This window comes from Labrus mixtus, chromosome 24, assembly GCF_963584025.1.
Source record: "Labrus mixtus chromosome 24, fLabMix1.1, whole genome shotgun sequence".
Lineage (NCBI taxonomy): Eukaryota > Metazoa > Chordata > Actinopteri > Labriformes > Labridae > Labrus > Labrus mixtus.
The window spans coordinates 813,505-826,979 of NC_083635.1; the positions used below are offsets into that span (position 1 = coordinate 813,505).

General features: G+C 38.3%; 1 protein-coding gene across 2 annotated transcripts; it reads left to right on the top strand.

The window, feature by feature from the left end:
- The first annotated feature begins 2,888 nt into the window (after positions 1-2,888).
- Positions 2,889-13,314, top strand: gckr (glucokinase (hexokinase 4) regulator). Of its 2 annotated transcripts, none has more exons than XM_061032210.1 (19): positions 2,889-3,041; positions 4,238-4,387; positions 4,586-4,654; positions 4,742-4,810; positions 5,023-5,096; positions 5,891-5,957; positions 6,067-6,120; positions 6,202-6,296; positions 6,631-6,736; positions 6,816-6,934; positions 8,047-8,145; positions 8,881-8,978; positions 9,058-9,134; positions 11,135-11,231; positions 11,315-11,427; positions 11,513-11,593; positions 11,829-11,969; positions 12,875-13,009; positions 13,086-13,314. In XM_061032210.1, the coding sequence occupies exons 1-19, from the start codon at positions 2,991-2,993 to the stop codon at positions 13,206-13,208; spliced, it is 1,818 nt and encodes a 605-aa protein (XP_060888193.1). In that variant the 5' UTR covers positions 2,889-2,990; the 3' UTR covers positions 13,209-13,314. The 2 variants fall into 2 exon arrangements, with proteins under 2 accessions (XP_060888193.1, XP_060888194.1); XM_061032211.1 differs by having other exon boundaries at positions 11,315-11,391.
- Positions 13,315-13,475: the final 161 nt, after the last annotated feature.

The following is a 13,475-nucleotide window of genomic DNA, read 5'->3' on the forward strand; positions in this document are numbered from 1 at the left end:
TAAAAAGGAGGTGTAGAAATGTGATTTCACAGGCTTGTCTGCTCTTTTCATGTTCATTTTGTTCAGCTCACAGAGTCAGATTGATGCTTTTTTTAAAAATGGAAATTGATGTGTTACCATTTTATTCCTTTGGCAGTCTAGGATATATACTTTGTGTTAGCTGTCAGTGGATTTGACACCCGAGAAAAGAAAGACCTAAGTATTATAAATGTAATAAATATCTGAAATGAATTCATTAAGTTTTTTAATTTGTTAAATCCAAAATATTGTTGTATTGTCCCTTTAGGCACACTGTAGGTAAACATCTCATATAATTAAAGGTCAAATGTCCCATGATCGTTCATCCAAAAAAAATACTTAAATCAGTCCAAGTTTATTCTGTGGTAAAGTGAATGCCGTAACACTCGATCCTTATTTTATGTCAAAATAAAAGCAGGCTTGTACCTACTACTTAAAGGAAGTAAAGTACCCTACCCTACCCTAAAGTAACAGTAAACACATTTAAAATGAATGAGTAATAAAACTGCTGTGAAATGCAAAATAATGGAATTCCAAGCATGCAATTTAAGACTATCAGGGACACAGGGATCAACTCAGATCAAGCGGATTTTGTAATTTATGAAAAGTTGCTAAGAGAACATCCAAACACAGATAAAAAAACTCAAAATGTAAATAAAACAGAGCCCTACCAAAAGGTCTGATTTCCCTCTCAGAGTCACAATGGTTAAGCAGGGGGCTGATTAGACATTCCTTTTAAAATTACTAATAAAATGTCTGGAAAAATGTAAATGACTCGCTACATGGCTGTCTTTGTGCTTTAGGATGGGGAGCAAGAATCAGCAAACTGTGGCTATGAACAAGCTTACAGTTTGGAGAATGAACAGATCAAAGAGCCTTAATGTTAATTTTTTGACACACGGAGCCTTTTGAAGGCAGGCCAGAGATCAGGATTAAAAAGCCGGATGTAACACAGTGCTGCTTTAATCAGTATTGTGATGTGAAAAGTTTCACTTAAAACCCACAGAGAATAATCACCCAGTCCTCTGAAGCTCTTCTTTTTGCATCTTTAAGCACACAGCGTGACTTCAAATGAGTTCTGTCTGCTGGTAGTGAAACTCAGCCTTCCACCCAGTGTCACTCTTTGTTTGAGCGAGAAGATCAGACCTCCAGAGGAACTCATGCCCAATAACTAAAGAAAGAGATTTTACTTTTTTGTGATTATTATACAAAAACACACGTTTTTTGTTGCTTCTTCTAAGTTCTTTCATAACCCTGCAAACCTTCAGATGTCATCGTCTTCATAATGATGTTGTACTTCTAGTGCTAAAAAATAATTGATGATTAAAGCAAGCAAAAAAATATACTTACATGGGGATGTCTTTAAAGAAATCAATGTAGCCGGACTATAAATTCTTATTTTAACACTCAATCAAAGCAAATAGTTTCAGGACCAATTAGGTGTCCAAAGACTTACAGTAACAAAAACAGTTAGGTAATGTCAAGACATTTAGCTGAGTTTAATTTTAAAAAGGTCTTTTTTGGGCAAAGGGAGTTGGCTTCTGTGATTGGTACAGTCCCTCTGATTGGTACAGGGTAAATATGCTAACATGTTAGCCATAGCATTTTTTTTTTCAAAGCAAGTATATCCCTTTAATAATTAAATTGGGCTCCAATAAAGTGGCAACCTCTTGTGTTGAAAATGAAGCAAGTATTGGGAGGAAATATTGCAGTTTCTCGAGTCTCCACTTGAGGCTAGCAGCGAACGTCTTATAAACAGCTGTTAGCCATTTTCAACAGCAGAAACAAACATATTGTTGCTGCTAGCCAGTAAGGTTAAAGCCCCGCCCCCTTGCCTATTGGGTTGATCAAAAGTTAGTGTGAGACAACATTTACCAATATGGCGACCGCCATTGTTAGGCTTCAAAACTCTGCTTCTGAAACCAATGGATGACGTCTTTGAGACAACGTCCATATTTCATATTAGCCAATAACGGTTGAATTGTTAGCTGGGTCTACCTTTATATGCTTTGGTAGAATTCAGTTGTGACAATCGTGTTTCTGCTGGCAACAAATTATGAAGGCTTTTGGCCGACTTATGACACAGCCCTGTGCCTTGTTGTTGGAATGACTCAGAGGTTTACACCAAGCTGACAGATGTCTGATATAATTGATAATCAATGTGAGTGAGTAATAAGTAGTACAAACAAATGTGCACTACACACAACTCATTTAGTGTTAACAAGGAGAAGTATTTCTTCCCTCCTTTGTCTTTGGAGAAAAGATGTGAAAAACGTCCTTTCTGCTGTGTCACTGACAGCAATTAGACAGCAGTTATTAGAGACACCAGTGGGAGTTTGGAGGAGTGAGGCAATCTGCAGCAACCAGTTTGTTGGAGTCCAACACCAAAGTGATGAAATGTATCAGACTCCACAAACTGCTGGGTGTAAGTACTGGCACTGCTGTGAATCAGTAAGCTTGTTTAAAATGATTCACAGTTGGAGCTTTAAAAAAAAAAAAAATTATTGTGAGCTATCACTCTTCAGACCGGAGATCAACAATGATGTTCTTAGATCAGTCTCACGCTGAGTTTTCAGTTTGATCTCCATGTTTCAAATGATTTTGCTGCTGTTGTGATTTAGGAATTTTCTAACATACAAGATTACCTAACTCGGCCCTTTGAGGAAGTTCTGTCTTTACTGAAAGCATGTGCAGTTTATGTCTCTCTTGCTTCCCATAAAAAAAAAAGAGTTGAAAGAAAGATGTCTGCTATTAATCAAAAGACACTTAGAGCTTATTGTGTGGGTGTGCATGGCTGAAAATCTATACTTCCTTTTTGTACTCAAAGTCTCAAAGGTCCTTAAGTGAACTTTGTCACTTCAGATAGAGCGGAGCAGTTTGTAGTATCATTTTAAATCCCTGTAACCAGGAAAAGGAAACTGTCTGCAGGGACAGACGCATCTTGTTTGCAGAAAAGGACAGACTCTTGCAGAATGGCAGGAACAGACTGGACGTGTAGTCCTGCTACAATGCATGCATGGGAGGTAACTTTAAGGAAGTACTGTAGATTAGTTTGCTGTTTTGGGAAATGCATGGGCATAGCAAATATTTGAATCCTGAAAACTCTCCCATTTCTGTGCAGCCAGTGGCTAATCAGCCTGCTAGCTAGCATTAGCAGTTATTTAGCACTACAAGTTGGTTTTTTTTAGACTGTTTTTATGCAGAGTAAGGAAAGACAAATGAGGCAAAGGGCATACTTATATTTTCAAACTCTATTCACAGCTAGACTTGCTGTTGTATTAGTTTTATGTCTTTAAAGTAACTTAGCTAACTCTCTCTTAGCTTCAAATTAAGCTTGCTAACACGAGTTGTACTAATCTTGTGGTGTAATTCGAGGTCTATTTCCTAATGTATCATGCCTGTTTTCAAGTACACAACATTCAATTAATTAGTTAATAGGCTGGAGAAGGGCTCGTTCAGTCTTTATGCTAGCTGAGCTAACTGTCTTTAAGCTACATATTGAGGGTAGTAGCAGTTTAACACTTAGCATATCATATCAAACAGTGTCTCTGTTATTTAAGCTTTATTTATTTTATTTAAATAGGAAACAAACATATGCCCGATTGAAGCCATAGGCTAATTTATTTCTTTGTTTCATGGTTTTGATAAACTTTTTTTGAATGCTAAGCTAACTGTCTTCAAGCTACATATTGAGGGTGCATACATTACAGTAGTAGCCTTATCTAACTGTTAGCATAATAGCCAAAATATCAAACAATTTATCTTAAATTAGAGCTATTTTTTTCATTTTTTTCATGGGTTTGGATAAAACTTTCAGCACAGACTATAGAAAGAAAATAAAAAAAATGTGGGATACATCAGAAAACACACTAAATTGACTAAAAGGGCAATGGTAGTGAATAAGCATCATAAATAAATATCACAATGAGCTATTTAAAAGGCTAATTGCAGTCAGGACAAAGGAGTTTTTCAGTCTGTTTGTCCTGCATGTTGGTAGGATTCATCTGTGAGAACTCCTTAAGAAGCGGGTGTTTGGGTTCATCCAGAGTTGACCTGGTCTTTTTAAGAGTCCAGAAACACAACAGCCATGTCGTTCTGAGTTGTGCCTGTAATTTTACCGAATGTGTCACCTGTTTCTGTTTTATAAATGTAGTGACCCTTAGAATGTATAAACGTATTCAATAAAAAAAAGTCCTAAAAAAACGTTTCTGTTCCTCAGTTCCCGGACTATGAGCCCTCACTTCCTGTGTCCGAGAAATCCAATCCCCTGACGCGTGACATCGACCGTGCTTCAGCCAATAACATTGTAAGAATGTTACAGGCCTGTGACACCCAGATGTTTCAAGAAGACTCAGAAGACACCTACCAGGTACATGCCTACAGATATCCAAGAAATAATAGACAGCTTCCAGGTTTTACTGTCAATTCTTCATTAGGTTACACTTTACAATACTGTTCCTAAAATGCACAGTTGCTGAGTCATTCATTAACTCATGATTATTTAAAGTGCTACCCTATATATAAAATAATCCCTTTGATAATATGATTATTTAATTGTCATTTTCAGAGGCTTTCAAGTGAACGAGTGGTGGAAACAATAATGGAGGTCGCTAAGAGGGTGGAGCTCATACTTAAGGTAACTTTTCTCTGATTTTTCTGTCAATCTGTATTTCTGCTTGGTCTGTCAGGCACACGTTTAGAGAGTCTTCTGTTTCTCCAAAAGGATCCTCAGGACAGCCTCGTTGTACTGAGTGGTTGTGGGACTTCTGGTCGACTGGCTTTCCTCATTACGGTAAAAAAAAAATTGTCCTGAAATGCTCCCGGTGTGATTTAGCCCCAAGAATAGATGACAATGTTATAGAGCAAAGCAGGACGAGCCAGGCCATATGGGCATAATGGCACTTTATCAGATCTTCTTGTCAAATCTAACTTGTTTTATTTTTTTTTATGGAAAGATGAATCTTGTTGTTGTGTGTTTTGCTCTTGTGTGTGTGTGTTATTTAGACTGGTTTCAACAAAGCACTGAGGGAGTTGAACCAGACTTCCGTCTATTCATACATCGTAGCAGGAGGAGACAGGTATGTTGGACTTTCTTTCATTAAACAAGATTCTTAAAATGTAAGGGTTAAGGTTAACACTTTCTCGATTGAGAAAAATGCTTTTAGCATACTGAAAAGCTCTTCGTGCAGTATGCTAAGCTAGGCTAGGCTAGCTAAGCAACAGCTGCAACCTCAAAATTGACTGACACATGTACAGACAAATCAGTGTTGAACTTTATTAGTGATGTTTTTCTATTAGTTTAAACAGCAACAGCATTGGTTACAACATATTTACAGACAAATCAATGCTGCAAGCATGGTGTACTGTTTTGGTTGGTCCAAACCGGGCCAGGCACATATTAGTGTTTTATAGTGGGTACTTGTGGGAACATGGAAAACAAAACGGTCCCGGTCAAATCGTGATGTATGGTCACCCTATATGCAAATGAAAAGTTTAATTTCTGAGCAATAGAAGTCATTGAGCTTTAGCTTATGGTTATGCTTATGTTTTTGAATATGAATAGAAATGTAGGCTAACAAACCTAAGATAGAAAGTGCTGCGTAGCTAACACATGTTTGCTAACTTTGTAATCTTTTTTTGCTCTTAGATTGAAGTTTTACAGGAAGCAGGAAGTGATGCTAATTAAGCACACAAGAGTGATCAAAAAAACAATTGGTTAAATTATTGATGTAGCTAACATTAGCCTTTAGCCATTAGCATTTGTAAGCTAAAGGACACAAGCAGGGCTGTTTTATGAATTCTACTGGTCCATTTGCAATTTTTTTTTTGCTGTTCTTTAATACAAATTAAAGTATTTTTCTTGTTTCATCAGAGCTCTGCTGTCGTCCCAAGAAGCTCCTGAAGATGACCCCAAACAGGGCATGTTCACTCTTAAAAAGGTCCGACGTAGCATAGCATATAGCGGTGGTTCTCAACTGGTGGGTCTGGTGTGTTTATCTTTGGTTAACCCAGCCTCTTGACCCGTTTGATGTTTTGTGGCGCCTGCAGGTCTGTGAGGGAAAGAAGCGGGTCTTGTTCGTTGGTATTTCTTGTGGATTGTCTGTAAGTCACTCTTGATTGATCAGAATCTTAAATGTGTGTGCTCACATATTAAATTTGAAGGACCCTGCAAATTGTTTCTAGGCTCCTTTCGTGGCAGGACAGCTCGACTTCTGCATGCAGCATCCTGAGGTCTACACTCCAGTGCTGGTTGGCTTCAATCCGACACACCAGGCAAGGTAAGTTAATTCAAATATACTTTATTATTTTATGCTATAAACGGTTGGTTATTTGGTATGAATTGTCAGTGTGAGTTTGACGTTTATTTGTTGTAATTTTGGGTATTTTTTGTATTTATTTTTCAGTTTATTTTACTTAGTTGTTACTACAACTTACTTATTTTTTATTTTTACTTTTCTACTTTGCTATCCTATTTTATATATACTTAAACTTTTTTGTAGAAGCTGACTCGGGGAGAAACGCACATAAATTCCAATGTACCTGTACTGTCCTGTACCTGTGCAAATGGCAACATCTATTCTATTTCTAACATCCAAACTAACAATCTGTCAGAGACGACCCCATGCCAGGCTGCACGTTCACCTTCCGCAGCGTGGTTCAGAGGATGCAGGAGCTTTCCAAAAGTCAAAAGGCGTTCCTCATCAACCCAGCAGTCGGGGTACAAAAAAATCTCTCGTTACACAACCTGTTCAAATCAGGAGAGCTGGGTTTTTGACAAGTGTCTTGTCTGTGTTTAGCCAGAAGCCATCAGTGGCTCTTCGAGGATGAAGGGAGGCAGTTCGACTAAGATTCTTCTGGAGCTCGTCCTGTCTGCTGCTCATGCTGCCACCTTCACAAACATGCCTGTAACATACAAGTAAGCACGCTGAAACACACTGGAAAGATTTACTCAAACGTGCTTTGAGTATTCAGAAGATAAAGAAAAGTGCTCTGCAAGCTTAAGTCCATTTACCATTGTTGCACTAGGACATCACCAGCAGCTCATCTGCTCACATTTCTGCACACCATGTTATAGTTGACTCCCTCGCTGTATTTTTGGTTGAAGGTGTGACGGTCAAAGGGAGGCTGGAAAAAGTATTTTTATAATGATGATTATCTTCAGGCGGGAGTATTTCTTAAAATGTTGAATTATGTCCTACCTTTTAATTACCATTAATGTCTACCTTTTATAGAAACCACTGAAAATATAAAGAGAAAATGTAGCAGAAAAGACACATTTCCCAAGTGTAGATACATTCAACTTTAAGGAATATGCATAGAGCGCTTCAGTTAAATTAGATAGTTACACGTATATAATAGATCTGTATAGACAGGATTCACATATCTGGGCTTTTACTCTCTATTTTAAACAACACTACTGCTCCTCTTGTTTCCTCATAACATCCGTAGAATCCGCACCCAGAGGAGCAACATGCACGTTCCTAAGTGCATCTCTGTGTTGACAGCGACAAGCCTGCAGACGGTTCGCTCTAACAGTCACCTATGAAGTCTGCTGGACATGCTTTTCACATTTCAAGTGATCAGTACACTTAGAAATGTCAGCGCCCTCCGGTCTGCTCACTCTCTGAATGTATGTGTGGCATGTGTTTGCATCGGCAGGTATTTGAATAAGCATCAGGTTACGTTTTTTCTTCTTTGCATCAGAATCAGAAACAAAACACACAAAGCACTTAACACTCACACAAAAACCAAACACACACACCTCGTACAAACTGAAGTCATGGAGCAGGTACTGTCACAGTTCCCCTTTTTTTTGTGTTTTCATTGGGCTCTGCTGACCTCTAGAGGGCAATGCAGGAAAGATACATTTATCCAATTTCTATTATGTAACTGGATTAAACATGATGTGCACATTAAACAAAAATTAAAAAAATACATTAATGAAGAAGTGTCAAAACAGCTTTGTACCTTTCTGTAATACATAAAAAATGCAGTCAGTAGTTGTGTGTGTGTGTTTCTTTTCTTAAGGGGCATCCTGCAGCACATGGAAGCATACAAGCAAACTCTGGATATCACCTACGCCCAGACTGCGGAGATAGCTGCTCTGTTGGAGGCCGCTGGACAAAGGTGGAAACATTCTTTTTTTTTTTTTTTAAAAACATCTTCACTATAACCTTGATTTATTTTTTTATTCAACAAAACAAACAAGTCTCAGAGTGGATTTCGATTCAGAGCAGCATCCTGGCTTTTCAGCATCCAGGTCCCTTTCTTCTTAAAAAAACATCACAAAAACACTGAAATAAAAAATGTCAAGAAATGATAGAAAACCAGCTGAAAATTTGTATTTGTTTCAAGTGGAAGTGCATCTAAAACTCTACTGAAACCAACAATAATGGCGTTTGTCAAGGTGGATTAGCCGCTCCTAAAGCCCCCCCAGCGGTAGAATAATTCTAATCTACTAAACTGGCAGCCCACACAGATACAGTATGAGCCAATCCTCCCAGAAAATAGACGCTATTGTAGACATCATACACATGTAACATGATGTAATATGGATTTCTATGCAGTTTTTATTTTTATATATTTTACATTTTATTTTATTTTACATTTTATTTTTTATTGATTATATATATATATGTATATATATATATTTTTTTTATATATTTTACATTTTTTAATTCTATTTTATATATTGTAATATCTTCTTATAGTGTATTATTTAAGTTGTTGCTAGTTCTGCTTTATTTCCTTGTTAATTGTTTAGCACCAATACACAAAGTCAAATTCCTTGTATGTGTAAATGTACTTGGCAATAAACCCCGATTCTGATTCTGATTAATTTGTTTATTGTATGTGTTTCAGTTTGCGATGTGGCAGGCGTGTGTGTTATTTGGGTTGGGGCTCGGTGGCCATCTTGGGCCTCATTGACGCCAGTGAGTGTAACCCCACGTTTGGAGCAGGTGAGATCACACATAAGAGATTCAGTACTTCTTAAATAGTTTGTGCTTGATGTATAATCTTTGTGTGGGCGTGTGTCAGACTTTGAGGATGTTCGAGGCTTCATCAGTGGAGGATACAGAGAGATGAACAACAATGAGGGTCCCCTGTCTTCACTGGTATGTGAAGGGAGACAATTCATTTCCGTCTATTTCAACACAAGTATTTAAATCAATCAATCTTTATCTCTATATAGCGCCGATTCATAGCAAATGTTATCTTTACAAAAAGCAGGTCCTTACTCTTTGTTATGTAATATAACCGATTGGTGTCGTCAGGCTTTATTGATACGTATAGTTGAGCATCATCTGCATAGGGGTGTGTCCAGACATTTTCTACTGGGTAAAATGTTCTACTGCTTATGCAGGGGGTGGCATGACATTTATAGGCACGCACACGCAAACAAATGTAAGTGTTTCACCCTTTCTACCCCCGCTTACACGTCTTTGTAATTATCACAATTTGGCAACATATAAATCTCCTTAACTTGATTCTTCAGGGACTCAAAAACAAAACTGTATGTGCAGAGACACAATTTAAAACACTTTGCATGATAACTCTTGTACACTGTGTAACTTACAAAGATACGTTCATTGCTTCCATTCATGGAAGTGGCGTCATTTACGTTTCCCGAACCGGCCGCATCCACCCGTTTTTTCGTTTTTTTTGTTTAGCTTTATTCAAGAAGAGTAATGCGCATACAGTCAGGTAAAAAAAAAAAACAATATCACAATGTAAATCAAGTAAAAGACAGATTACTGTTAAACTCAAGAATGAAACACACAAAGAAGACACACTAGAACATAGAGGGACACAAGGATATGAAATTACAAAATCACACAGGAAACACTGAAGACTAAACTAGGAAACACACAAGAGAAACACCAGGGAAGAATGAGACCTAAAAGATAAATACGTCTAAACTGTGGAAAACAAAACTAAACTAGAAAGTTTGCACATGTTGTTTCTATTTTTTATGGACCTCTCTGCATCTGAACAGCAATGAAAATGTATGGACTGTTTCCTCATGATTTACCCAGAGGAAGAATATATAATGTAAAAACAAATGGTCCAAGCATTGAACCTTGTGGCACTCCATGGCTAACTTCATGGTGCATAAAGGACGTATCATTATTGAGAATCTCAAACTGAGATATATCTGATGAATAGGATTTAAACCAACTTAAAGCAGTCTCTGTAGTTCCAAGTAATTGTTCTAGTCTCTGTAATAGGATGTGATGGTCAGTCATGTAATTGAATAAGACATTTTTTGCAAATAGAGAACAACAGCTCTATCTTGACACAAGGCACTATTCTTGGGCCTAAATCAATGAAAAAGCTAAAACTCAACATGGGATTTCAGATTTCCCTGGATTTCTTCATTCTTCAAGTCATGCTATCATTACAGCTGACCCAGAACATGCTAATTTCTGTTCCGGCTTGTCTCAAATAAGTCTGAAAATCCTTACAGCGTACTAAATGTAAATCCAATTAAAATGAAATCCAGCTCATATTTTGCACCGTGTAATGACACATCTGCCTCTGCAGAGCTTGTAGCTTGACCCAGTGCAGGATTAAAATGTAATACATCTCACTTCACCTGCCCTACGATGTCAGTTTGCAATTAATCTGCTTTAGTATTTCTATTATGCTGCTGGGTGGTCTCCATGGAGATTATAAAAGTAGATCCACATTATGCAAACTCAATTCAGCCAATGCATCATCATAAATTCAGATCGTACATAAAATACTGTACATTTTTTATACATCACATCTATATTGTTACTTTAAATGTTGATATGAATCATAGGAGTGCAAAAAAATGTGTGCACACTACTACACATTTTCTCTACATGATGTATACATCACAGAGGTAATGCAAAGTATGTTGTATTTAATCTTTCATATTTAAGACTAGAAGTAATGCTAAGTTAAATCCTGGTTGTATACATTCTCGTTCTTAGTTTTTATATTTTTAGTGCTTATTTACTTTGTATTTAATATTATATTGTGTTTATTTGCTAATATTGTGTTTTTGGATAACCTGCTGCTGTAATGTCACAATTTCCCAGTTTGGGATCAATAAAGAAATTCTATTCTATTCTATTTTTTCCTGCAGGGTTCTGACTTTTGCGTCGCACATGAGGATTTTTTGCACCTAGTTCTGCCCTCTCTAAACGACCAGGACACAGTTCTTCTTCTGTACACGCACTCTGGTGAGACAGGATTTTTTTTTCTTCACATTTTTGAGTTCCATCCAAATCCCATCAGCGTGTGACTCGACTGATTCTCCCCGCAGACAACATCAGTGAAGTGGCAAAGTTGGCACATCGAGCGAGAGAAAAGACGTCAAACATCCATGCTGTTTATCACCAGGTTGATGGAGACGCTGCAGCAGCTGCTGAACAACAAGTGATGATTCTTTACTCTCTCAGTCTGCCTGCAGGACAATCTGTGGATTTTCTTCAAGTTTGCATTGCCTTCTTTTTTTTTGCAGGATGACATCGATAGGTTGTGTTCATCCTCACTTAAAATCACTTGGGCATCATCGCCTGCTTCTGGAAGCCTGCTCCACATGGTACAGCACACACACAGGCACAGGGACACACACATTGATTCAGTGACTCAGTGCAACATAACAGTTTTTCCTCATTTACTGTATTTATCTTCCACTCTAAATAAAGAGAATTTTGCAGATATAAAGATATAAATGTGTTTTTCAGTTGGTACTTATTTCCCATCTTCCATATCTATTAGTTTCTGTTCTCATGTTTCCTTGTTTGCTTATGTACATGCATCCTTTCTCTCGGCAGTGGGAGCTGTCCACTAAGCTGCTGCTGAACGCTGTGAGCACCGGAGCTCACATCTTAAAGGGGAAGATTTACCAGAACGACATGATCGACGTGCAGGTCACCAACAGCAAGCTCTATCGCAGAGCCACTCGGTTACTCCAGGTATATATATATATATGATTGCTGCCTCAATGGGAAGAAAACCACACATTTTAATCCTAAATCTTTATTACTGAGTTATGTCCTCTTCAACTCATTCTTCTTCAGGATGCCTTTTTTGTTTTTGTGTTCACACTGTGAAGAAGTCATGTTGAGTTTTATAGCTGATTCATGGTAAAAAAAAAAAAAAGGCAACTGATGCACACACAGGCAGGCAGTCGACACAAGAACACACAGGGCGAACCTCTCACTACCACTGAAGGTGAGATAATGAGTCAGCACAGAGCACTGGAGACCCTGAGTATATATAAGCTCCCCACACCTGAGCTTAATCAAAGCCAATCAGTCACACACACACACACACACACACACACACACACACACACACACACACACACACACACACACACACACACACACACACACACAGGACTGCAGTGAGTGGATTCTCTCACCAATCTCTCACCAATCTCACTGAGCAGAAAGAGTTCACGGCATGAAACACAACTTTATGTCAAGGTATATCTTCTCTTAAGTCTTTGGAAAGTTGACTTTGATTTTTAGTCTTTTTTAAGATTTATTTTTGGGCTTTTTGTGCCTTTAATGGAGAGATAGGACAGTAGATAGAGTCAGAAATCAGGGAGCGAGAGAGAGGGGACTGACATGCAGGAAAGGAGCCAAAAGTCATATTTGAACCAGTTTTTTTCAAGTGAAAAACACAGCAACCCTTATTGTTACACTCCAATATTTTTTGTAGTTTTACAGGCAAACCGAGAGGCGAGGGCCAGAACGGCCGTGTGGGGGTGCCTTAAAACCGACTCCCTTTTCTGGTCAAAACTAAAACAGAATATTCAGAACCACAATCTAAACTGATCAGGTCTCTGTTTTTGTATGCTTTTATTTTGAAGAAGCTTTCTGGTTATCCCGAGTCCAAATGTGAAGAAGCTCTTCTGAAGTCCCTCTACCACGTGGACACGCTCACAATCGACATCACATCCTCTGACATCACCGCACACACGCGCACTGCCAGAAACAGGACCAAGGTGAGGAGGATGAATAAAGTAATGGAAGAATTATTCTGCGGTGGCTGGATGTATATTTTCCTTTTTTTTTTTGTAGGTGGTGCCTCTTGCTCTGGTCTGTTTGCTGACTGGTTGTACCGTCATGGAGGCGGAGTCTCATTTGGAGCAGCAGCCAATTGTCAGGGAGGCTGTGGAGACGTGCCTGTCTAAACTAGTGTGATATCAAATTGTGTTTTTTATGCATTTTCTTCATGAAAAGCACAAACATAACCTTCTGAACTTTGTCAGGTTTTACTTTGACAACTTAATAAAGGACTTAATCCACACACATGGTGTTTGATGTTTATGTGCCTTTTTGCACCCCGTGTTCTGTAACTGTGTCTGGAAATACATGCTCTCCCATCCCACAGCGGGCCGCGTGATGTAAATCAACCTCAATCCTTCTGCAGCTCAACACACACACACACACAGGTTCTGGATTAGTGTG